The sequence below is a fragment of the Nannospalax galili genome, unplaced genomic scaffold (assembly GCF_000622305.1).
Source record: "Nannospalax galili isolate Female #2095 unplaced genomic scaffold, S.galili_v1.0 scaffold528, whole genome shotgun sequence".
NCBI classification, from domain to species: Eukaryota; Metazoa; Chordata; class Mammalia; order Rodentia; family Spalacidae; genus Nannospalax; species Nannospalax galili.
The window spans coordinates 1528696-1540386 of NW_008359681.1; the positions used below are offsets into that span (position 1 = coordinate 1528696).

General features: G+C 43.8%; 1 protein-coding gene across 1 annotated transcript in view; it reads right to left on the reverse strand.

Annotated features, from left to right (window-relative positions):
- Ipo5 (importin 5) overlaps nucleotides 1–2702 on the reverse strand; it is a 52503-nt gene extending 49801 nt beyond the window's left edge. The window contains exon 1 of the mRNA XM_029558906.1: nucleotides 2478–2702. Within this exon, the coding sequence (XP_029414766.1) occupies nucleotides 2478–2567 (90 nt within the window). The 5' untranslated portion in view covers nucleotides 2568–2702. The remainder of the gene's footprint in view (nucleotides 1–2477) is intronic.
- Nucleotides 2703–11691: the final 8989 nt, after the last annotated feature.

Here is an 11691-nt window from a genome sequence, read left to right on the forward strand (position 1 = left end):
ACTCAATTTTGTTTAGATTTCTTATAAAAGGCTTATTCTCTCAGGCAAAAAGGGGCTACGGAGATATCCTCATGCAGAGCCATTTCTTTCCTCAAATACTTGCTTTACTAGGAAGTTCTATTTACAACTTAGTATTATACTATATGTTATCAAAGGGCATTCCCCCCCAGCATTTACTGTTTTGTCAAATTAAGAAATTGTGTGTCACAGCACTTACTTTACATAGAAACATATTCTTGAAATATATTAGGTAAAAAAATGCAGTATCTGAATGTTTTCACCAGAAATAAAGAGACTAAGAGTACTAACATGCTTATTTCTGATAGTTCTTTATAAGAAAATGTGCTGAATGCTACTATCCCCAAAGTGATGTCAAAGAGAAAAGATTTACAACATGCACCAAACTGGAATTCAAGCTGAACCAGACACTAGTGTTTAGTTCAATAGAAGAGAGATTCCCCACCAGGCCTAACAATAGAGACTTAAGCAACTGGAGGGAAGGGGGAAAATTAAACTGGCTTACTAATTACAATGCTGTTCTGCTTTGCAACACATGGAAATTTCTCCTATGGGATGATATTAAGAATTTGCTTTGGTTAAAAAAAAATTACCTCTAGAGTTTGCACAAAGTATCAAAATGTTTAGCGTCATCATATCCCAAGTGCAAACTGGTGCAACTGACATATGCATACTAAATATGAATGCTACCTTTAAGCATCCCACAAATAAACCTTGCAATGCATGCAAAGAAAGATACCTGTGTACTTTTTATCTTTAAGAGTAGGACCCTAGCTAGGCGTTGTGGTGCACGCCTTTAATCCCAGCACTCCAGAGGCAGGCGGATCTCTGTGAGTTCAAGGCCAAACTGGTTTACATATCAAGCTTTAGGTCAGCTGGGGCTACAGGGAGACTGTCTCGAAAAGACACCCCCGCCCCCAAAAAAGAGTAGGGCACTGGAAGGATTAATTACTCATTCACAGGGTGATGTCAATACAAATAATACATCTCATCTATGTGATGTATAATCTTCCAGGTGCTTCAGAAAAACAACAATGTGAAAGGTACTGATTGAAAAATGCAGCTTCAAAATAACCTGTGTATTGTAAACCCACTCAAGAAAAACTGGATGTACACATATATACTTTCAAAGATGTATTTTTAAGTGGTTACCTTCTGAGAATGGGTTAAAAATTATCTGTACTATTTGAATTTCACTCTGGACACTGTATATTAAATAAAATAAGCTAGGCATGGGGACTCCTGCCTACAATCCTAGCACTCAGGAGGCTGAGGCAGGATTGCCACAAGTTTGGAGAGTCACTGTGAAATAAAATGAGTTCCTCCAGAGCTTGGCCTACAGAGTGAGACGTTGTCAATCACCCTCCCCACCAAAAAAGTTAGATAGTGCTTTTTCATACAGAAATGAATTTCCAGTATATTTACTTCCTAAACTACTAAGTGTGCCCAGAATAACCTCTCTACTCAAACAGTATTAACAACACTGGTTTAAAGAGTAGTCACAACTTTTGGGCCAATGAATACAAGAGATATGTCAACCTCATTACCTAGATGTAAAACAGATTTGGCTCTGTAAAGATATCCAGTGAATCTTATGAAAACTTAGATCACATGGTTGCAAGGAACTCCGGGTATCATCAAGTTTAAGGGTCGGCTGGAAAGTTTCTCCCTTTCCTAGACGTTACCTCACATTAAATCCTGGTTTCATCACTAACAATGAATCTTCCACTGAACCAAGTCTTACTGTTAGTTTGCAAATGGGCTTACAGTTGCAACTTAAACGGAAAGATTCCGCACTATGATAGCCAGATTGCGAAGGATGGGGCTGGGACCTCCATCGCATTTACGTTTGACCACAAATCTCTAGAGATCAAACAAAATGCGTGTGAAAGAACGAGCGAGGGGCACGATGCTTAGCAAGAATCCCTAAAGGCAACTTCGCACCGGGCTGCGAGAGAGCGGCTTGTGGTATTTCCTACTAGAACCGAGAAAAGGGCTCCATGAAAAGACGCCGCAAGGCAGCGACAGGCAGGGCACATGTTTCACGTGGCTGGGATGGAGAAGGGAGGGACCGAAGCGAGGGGGATGAGAAGAGGAAGGGGGACCCGGCCGGGCTGGTGGGCCAGGAGGGGAGAGAGCGGGAAAGGCAGCGAGTTGGGGTCCGGGCCCGCCGGGCTGCGCTCCTCCCCGCGCTGCCACCTCCGGGCGGGGCGGCGCGTCAGGCGCGTCCGCACGTGTGTGTGCGCGGGCCGGCAGGGAGGCAACCGGCGCCCCGGCTGCAAGGGCCGGAAGGGCCGAACGCGGGCCGCCTCGCACGTGGGCAGCGGAGCCGCCGCCCGGCCACCCGGCCCCGGCCTGCGCCGCTCGGTCGAGGACCTCCCAGGGCCCCCGGGGAGGCTGGGGAGGAGAAGGGAAGGCGCGCCGGCCGCCAGGGGCCACGGGGTCACCAGCTCGCTTACCTCCGCCTGTTTCCGGACCACATTGTCGGGGCTGAGCAGGTTTCCTAGGAGCAGGTAGAACTGTTGCTGCTCCGCCGCGGCCGCCGCCATTGCGCTAGGCGTGAGAGAGAGAAGGAGGGAACCGTGAGGCGCGCTGGCGGGCCGGCGGGAGGGTTGGGGGCGGGCCCACCACGGCGACCGGCACCAGCGGCGGCGCGGGACTCTGGGGCCAGGCGGGAAAGGGCGGGGCCGAGGGGAAAGGGAGGACGGGGTGGGGCCTCGTGCCCTCTCACCTCGTCGCGGCCGCCCGTGCGCGGGTCTCATTGGCTCGTGGCTTTGGGGGGCGGGGCCGAGGCCACCTCCTTGAAGGCCGAGACGATTGGCCACGCACCCGGCGTCACTGGCCGCTCGCGCCGGCTAAGTGACTCGCGTGTGTGTGAAAAAAAAGAACCCCTCACTTCACTAATGAGAAAACACAAGGGGTTTGCTCAATAGATGTGTGTGTGTGTGTGTGTGTGTGGGTGTGTGTGTGTGGTGTCTCTCTGTGTGTGTGTGTGTGTCTCTGTGTGTGTCTGTGTCTGTCTGTCTGTCTGTGTCTAAGTGTGTCTGTGTGTGTCTGTGTCTCTGTGTGTGTGTGTCTGTGTCTCTGTGTGTGTGTCTCTGTGTCTGTGTGTGTGTGTGTGTGTGTGTCTCTGTGTGTGTGTGTGTGTCTCTGTGTGTGTGTGTGTGTGTGTGTAGGGCAGTGGATGGCCGTGTGTGTGTGTGTGTGTGTGTGTGTGTGTGTGTGTAGGGCAGTGGATGGCCGTGTGTGTGGCAGTGGATGGCTGTGTGTGTGTGTGTGTGGTGTGTGTGTAGGGCAGTGGATGGCTACGCTGGCCGGTTGGGGTTGGGGCCGGGTCCGCGTTGCCTGGCGGGCGGGCGGGGAGGAGCCGGCTCGGCCTGGCCTGGCCACCGCTCCGGGCGTGAGGCCGGACTGAGGAGGAGGGGCCAGGGCTTGAGCGCGGGAGATTTCGGCGTCTCGGGGTGGCCGCAGTCCCTTCCCTGCTGTCCGACGCGTGTGCTGCACCTCAAGCCTAGGGCCGGGATCGCCTTAGCGGCAGACCCTTTGGAAGCCCCTTTCGCGTCTCCATCCGCCCCCAGCCGCCGCAGACCCCTGATCTGTCAGCCTCTGCGGCCTCCCTCAGAGCTGTGACTCAGGCGGCCCCTTCCCGCTAAACTCCCGGGTGACTCACGCCCCAAGTCTGGCCGGGAAGAGGGGTTGCTCACCCCGGGACTCTTCCCGCGGTGCCCCGCAACCCGCGGTCTCGCTGGGATGTCCACATAACACATGCTTCCACTCCACTGTCCCGGGATCCTTTGCTGTCTCAGGTTGGGGAAGTCCTGAGATACTCCCAAAAGTGGCTATGGTTTGTAAGGCTGATTTTAATGTGAGTTTACGCCCTCGAGAGCCCTGATTTTACTTACAGCACTCCAATACACAAGCATAATCTACTTCTCCAGCTGGGGCTGCCAAAACTGGAAAAAGCAGGATTCAAATCAAAGCCACTGTTGAAAGTCTACTGTGGCCAATACGTTGCCTAGGCTAAGGTTGACGGGGGAATTTCATTTTTGTGTCAAAGTGACATGACATCCGTAAGTGATGGGGATCCACAGCAGGTGGGATGGGAGTGGTCTACACCGGCAGCCCATGGAATTTAACTTAGTGACTCTGCTTTTCTTAAGTCTTAAACACTTAAGTCTTAAACACTTGCTCTTAATTTTAGACTGTCTTATAACTCCTGAGGCCAGTATATGCAGAACCTGGGCCTAGGGCCTGGGATCCACATGGAGTTGTGAAAAAGCAGCCAAGGTTTTTACAATGAAATCTAGTTGATTTGTGGAAAAAAGCCCTCAAAAATTTGAACCGAGACAGTGATAGTGATAGGGGCCTTTCCCTATAGGAGGCTTGCAGGCCTATTTTGTACAACTGTTTTCCTACATTGGATACGTTTTCTTTGGCCACATTACTTTTTTCAAAACAAGACAATTACATAGTATTAATTTGGAGCCTTTTCCTTATTTAAACTTATTAAAATTGGGGAACTACATACTAAACCATTTTTAATAACCAGGATAGCAGTGAAGTAACACAAATTGCCTAAAGACTTGGTTTGGGTATGGCCTGATTTCTGGTTATTGTTTAACACCTGCTATGGTATTTTTTTATTTCAGACTATAAATCGCATATATTCAGGGATGAGTATGTAGGTCAGTTGGTAGAGTGCTTGCCTAGCACGAGTGAGGCCCAGAGTTTGACAGCACTGCATACACCAGGTGTAATGGTTCAGGCCTATAATCCTAGCACTTAGAATATAGAGACAGGAAGATCAGGAGTTGGTCATTCTTGGCTATATAGGGAGTTTGAGGTCAGCTTGGGTTGAAATATAAATACTCATTTAGTGATTATTAAATAATTGATCTTCTAATTTGTTTATAGGTGTGTCAAGAAAAAGCTACACCTGAGTTTGTTTACTGCATTAGCCTAGGCTGGATCTTGAAGTCTTCATGTACCTCACGATAGCTTTGAAGTTGAAATCCTGCCTCAATCTCTTGGGTACTAGATTAATAGGCACTGGCCACCACACCCAGCTGGGAGCTTCTTTTTCTTTTCTTAATGAGACAAAGCATGAACTTGATGTTATTTCAACCTAGAAACAGCAATTTTGTATTAATAGTGACATTGGCTGCTCAAACATGGAGTCACAGCCCAGCCATATTGTAAATATTCCAATCAGAAGGAAAGGGAAGGATGTTTAAGGCCAATTGATTAAGAGATTCTCAAATGGGAGAATTCTAGTAAAGCTGGGACCATATATATCCTGATAATTGAGGCTTCCAGAAAGCCTACAAGATGGAGGCTACTTCCTAGCAGGCTTGCTGTTTGGACTGTTTGTAATGCTCTGCTTGTGTTTGGGGACATTGCACATAACAACACATTTCCCACAGAGGGAATCCTGGAATCCTGTGGGTTTCATAACAGTATTATTTTTCTCTAAGAAAATAGTGTATAAAGACAGCTGATGCATGTGTGCACGCATGTGCATGTACATGCACACACAAATGTTTTTCAAGGTAGGATAGAAGAGCAAGAGCCTTGATTTCTAATTTAGTGGGTTGAAATCTTTAGCTTATTATTAGTGGTATAAGTACTTTAATGTTGCTAAGCCTCAACTTATCTATAAAATAGGAATAAGAAGTACTCTATTAATCAACAAAGGTTCTAACATGAAGTCATGCCTCATTAGCTGCCATTGCTTTGGGCAGATCTACTTCAATGGCTAGTTCCCCTTCCCTTTCCCTTTCAGTTTATTAGACCTGACTGACCTCCATTAATTGCTAGAGGCACGGTTTCTTACAGGATTACAACCTTTTATTTATTTATTTTTTTAAAAGGGGGGTTGTGGTGGTGATGGTAAGGTTAGGGGAAAGATTGGAAGCTTCTCTCAGTCTTTAGTGCAGTCTGGGTCTAGCACTTTAGGGTTCCTGGTGTTTTGCCAGGATACTGCAGGGTGTGGATGTGACACTTTAGGAATGGTTCAGGAGGTAGGACCCCTTAACCAAAGAGCATTGCAATTCTCTCCAGCTGCTGCTAGGGGTTAGATGGGCTCACTGGTGATGGGAGAGTTCTGGAAATGGGAGGAGGCTGGAGAAGTTGAGTTAATGATACTGCAGGGAAAGATTCTTAGCTGAAGTAGAATTTGGGCTTGTCCTTTCTGTTATGTAGAGTACTGAATGTAAATAAGATTCTCCCAAACAAACAATGGAATTTTAAAAAGCTGCCCCAGGGACTCCATAAGAGCTAGTTAGCAGTCCTGGTAGTTATCAGCACCTGTGTTCTTGGTAGCCCAGCTGCTTATCTAAATTACCAATTTAGATAATACAAATAAAAGCATTCTAATCTATCCTCAAATGTAAGGTGATGGAATTATTTATAGGGACTTGTATTAATCGTTAACCTGATGCGATGAAACATCTGTAAAATAGGAATAATGGTCTTCATAAGGATGTTGTAAAAGGGGTAACATATTTTTTATTTTACTTTTTTTTGGTCTTTGTGAGACAGTCTTCCTTCAGCCCTGACCAGCCTGGACCTCACTATGTAGACCAGGCTGGCCTTGAACTCACAGAGATCCACCTGCCTCTGCCTCCTAAATGCTGGGATTAAAGTGTGCGCCACTGCTCCCAGTGCAAGTAATTATTCTTAAAGCTGTGTAGTTGTGTGCCTCACATTTGTGTAAAGTGCATTTGTTTTTTTATTAATCTTCCATCTGTGCAGAGCGAAATAGTATGAGGGATGATCTTCCAAGATGATGTCTATCTGAGGGATCAGCAAAAAGGAGAATGGTTGGAAAAGTAGTTTTCATGAAAGTCAGTGTGCTGAAACTGCTCACAGTGTTTTAACTACTATCAAAACCTCTCAGCCCTAGCTCTGAAGCAGGCTGTTCTAGTGAGAGCACCCTAGCCAGGGGCAAGTGGGAGCCTAACTTCCTGAAGGACACTGCACACTATAGACTCTTAGCAAACTGTGGGACTGAACACTGGACAGGAAAGAGTGTGACACAATTACTTTCTTTTGTGCCTTCCCTTCTCCCTCTCTCCTTTCTTCTCTTCCTCCTCTCCCCCCCCTACACATTTGAAAATCACTGAATATCTGAAGGTGAGTAGTTTCTCTTTATGGAAACAGAGTTTGGAAGCTGGAGGAAGAGGCACCCGAAACCAGCTTGTAGGAGAGCTCAAATAAGGCTCCTTAACTTAGATGCCCTGTGAACTTGCCCAACTTAACCTTCTCAGCCTGTTATCCTCTTCTATGAAGTGGAGCTAATATGAGGATTTTTCAATACTTACCAAAGTGGTGGCACAGATTGGCATAGTGTTGCCCAGCAGAGAGGAAATGCCTCACAAATGTTCTAATAGCTGTCATGAATGCAGACTGGAATTTCTAAAATTTGTAAGTTTAATTCCAGTTGCACATCTGCCTGGGAAATGATCACATTTTAATACTCCCATTATAAAAGCAGTCTTGTAGCAAGAATGTATAATAATGGTGGTTGGGCTGATGAGATGGCTTAGCTGCTAAAGGCTTTTGCTACTAAACCTAACACCTTGATTTGATTCTCCATGTGGAAAGAGATAATTGACTTTTACAAGTTGTCCTCCAGCTTACACACATACCCCCCAGGGGGGAGGGGGAAGGTAACTTTAAAAAATTAAATTATGGTGAAAAAGAAAAAAAAAATCTGGTTGATCACAGAGCATAAAGTCCATTTCTAGCTTTAATTGCTACAGTTGCTGTATCCAGTGTGACAGCTACCAGCCACTATGACTGTTGATCACTTGAAATGTGCCTAGTTCAAAATGAAATATGTACTTTCAGTATAAAACTGCAAAATGCACACAAAAGTTTGAAAATAGGATATTCAAAATAATTTTATAGTGATCATATGTAGAAATAATAGTATATCTGTTAGATACATTGTTTAAATTTATTAAACTTATTACACATATTGATAACTTCATCTGTTTCTTGTTAAAATATGGTGAGTTAGAAACATTGTATACAGTTTGCATTTGTGGCTCATACTTCTATTGGATAGTGCTTTGCTAGAGAATAAAATAGCCAGTTATACATAGTTGCCCTAAATACTTCGTACATTTAGATTAAGGAAATGACTATAAAGAGAAAAATCATTTACCTTACAGTGTTCTCCATTGCTTCCAGTTTTCTGACTTGATTCTCAGGGATTTGGAGACATGGTACAGTACTTTCTGAGTGGTGTTTCTTACTTAGGAATTTCCTTCCCCTGCTGATTTGACAGAAATAGAATTGTCAGAAGGCATTCAGATCAGGTCAGATTTGATCTTGTAGAATAAAATCCTTCTAAGTAAATTTAGGGCCAGCAAAATGGCTCAGCTGGGTAAGGGCCCTTGTAGCCAAGCCTGATGGCCTGAGTTGGATCCCCAACACCCACAAAGTAGAAGAGAACTGACTCCTGCAAGTTGTCCTCTGCAATCCACACATGCACTGTGGAACATAGACACAGACAGACACACAGACACACAAAAGTAAGTTCAGTCAAGGAGTAGTCAAGAGGTAAAGAATATCTTTTATTTTCTAAATGACTATTTTCACTTAAATGTGGCAAATGGATTTAAATACTGTCTTTTGCTGCATTTTAAACATGAAATAAAAATAAACTTAACAGAAGGATCTCATGTTTAACATTAATGTTTTTACTTAGAATACAAATATGTTGAATACAAGAGAATGGGAAAAGATATGTTTTATAAATGGGTCATATAACCAGCATCCAAAAGAAAGCTGACCTGGCTACACTGCTATTACACAAAAGAGATGTCAACACAAAAAGTGTCATTAGAGCTGGGTGTAGTGGGTTGCTGAAGCTGGTCATGAGTTCCAGGTCAAGCTGGGCTACATAATGAGACCCTGACTCAAAAAGCCAAAGAAAGAGAAGAACAAAAGAGAAGAGAAAAATGTTTCAGGCCAGCAAGATGGCTTAGCAAGTAAAAGCACTTGCCATTTAATCCTGATAACCTTAGTTCAATCCCTGGACCCTACCCATGTCGCCATTTTTTCAAAAGAAAAAATGTTAAGAGATCGTATATTTCTGTGATAAAAGGGTCAACCAGATCCAGGTGTGGTGGTGCACACCTTTAGTCCCAGCACTTGGGAGGCAGAGGCCAGCGAATCTCTGTGTGATCAAGGCCAGTCTGGTCTCCATAGCAAGTTTCAGGCCAGCTGGGGCTACAGGAAGACCCTGTCTCAAAAAGACAAAAAAAAAGAGGTCAACAGAAAGATAAAGGATTTTGTGCATGTGTGGAGGTCAGAGGACAACTTGCAGGAGCCATGTGGGTCCCAGGGATGAATGAAGGTCAATATCAGGCTTTAGTGGCAAGCACCTTTATCTACTGAGCCATCTTGATGGTTCAGATATAGCAGTTTAAACATGTGTAGCTAACAAAAATACACAAAACCAGAATGAATTAAAGGAGAAATAGACAATTCAATAAGAACAAGTTGAGACTTCAGCCCCTGCTTTCAAGTTCTGATATGATAGCAAAGCATATTAACAGAAAACGTACAGAACAACAGAGATGAAGCTCAATACAAACCAAGGGCACCTCACGGATTTGCATAAGACCTTTGATCCAGCTACAGCTGAGTGTGTCCACATTTTTCTCCAGGGCATACACAGCATGCTCAGGACAGATCAAATTTTAGTCCCTAAAACAAACCTTAGTGAATTTTAAAAAGGTTGGAATCACAAAACATTTGTTCTCCGACCAAAATGGAATGAAATTAGAAATCAAAAACTAGAAACTTGACTAGGTAAGGTGACATGCACATTTAATTCCAGTACTCAGTAGGCAGAGGAAGGTAAATTTGAGGCTAGCCTGTTCCACATAGTGAGTTCCAGGTAAGCTAGGGCTACATAAGTGAGACCCTGTCTCAAAAAACAGAACTAAAAACCCAGGAAATGTGAAAATTTCACATATATGTGGAGATTACATAATACAATCTTTGTTTTTTTGGTCTTATTGAAACAGGTCTCCCCAGCTTGACCTGGAACTTGCTATGTAGACCAGGCTGGCATTGAACTCACAGAGATCCTCTTGCCTCTGCCTCCCAAGTGCTGGGATTAAAAGCCTGAGCCACTAGGCTCAGCCTACACAATATAATCTTAAACAGCAGATATGTCAAAGAAGTAAACACAAGAGAAATGAGAAAATATCTGAGATGAATGGAAAAAAAAATAAAAACACCCAAACTCTAAGATTAGGATGCTATGACAGCAGTGCTCATACAGAAACGCAACTGTAAGCACCTCCATTAGAAAAGATGCAAGATGCTAGGCAGGGTGGTACCCTCTCAGCGCTGGGGAGGCTGAGACAGGACACTTTCTAGTTCTGGGCCAGTTTGGGTTACATAGCAAGTTCAAGCAAGTAAGGACCTATCTCTCAAACAAGAAGAATCAAAGTGGACATTACTACCACGTTTTCAGAAATAAGAATTTTAAGGGAATATAATTAATGTTTATAGTCTGACAACACAAATTTCAAAACTGAATCAGGAAGAAAATATGAATGAATCTATAAGAAGTAAACAATAATAAAAAATGTTCCCACAAGAGAGAGGTCTATAGGCTTCACTATTAAACTCTGAACATCAACATGAAAATCAATACAATATGCCACACTAATAAAATATATAAACTATACAATCATCTCAACTGATACAGAAAGGCCCTTCACAGAGTCTAATATCTACTCATGATGTCAACACAATAAACCAGCAATAAAGAAAACCAGTCCTAACTTCATAAAAACTATCAGAAACCCACAGGTAGCATAGGACTTGTTGAAGAAAAGCTTGAAATAAAAAACTAAAAAACAACCTAGGAATGTTCATTTTCTGCCAATTTTATTCAACGTTGTACTGGAAGTTCTTTATATTCATAAGTGACATAATTTTTTGTATAGAAACACCTAAAGAGCACACATGCGTCCATACACACATGCACACACAGTACAAATAAAATGAATTCAGCAAGGTTGCAGAATATAAAGCAAATGTACAAAACCACTTTATTTCCAAATACTAGCAATAAACAATCCAAAAATGAATCTACAAAAATAATATTCAAAGATAGCATTAAAAGGACTGGAAAAGTGACTCAGCAGTAAAGAGTGTACACAACTCTTGCAGAAGATCAGAATTCAGTTCCAAGCATCCATGTTGGGCTGCTCACAACCACCTGTAACTCCAGCTCCAAGAGATCTGATGCCCTCTTCTGGCCTCCTTGGGGGCCACACACATGTACATGCATACACAGACACAGACACACATACAATTAAAAACAAAAATAGTCTTTTTTAAAAAACATTAAAGCCAGGCATGGTGGCGCACGCCTTTAATCCCAGCACTCGGGAGGCAGAGGCAGGTGGATCTCTGAGTTCAAGGCCAGCCTGGTCTACATAGTGAGTTCCAGGACAGCTGGGGCTATAGGGAGACCCTGTCTCAAAAAGAGCAAAAAAAAAAAAAAAAAGGATTAAAAAAGAATGTAGTTGCTGGGCATGATGGCACACACCTTTAATCCCAGCACTTGGGAGGCAGAGGCAGATAGATCCCTGAGAGTTGGAGGCTAGCCTATTCTACATAGCAAGTTCCATGCCAGCT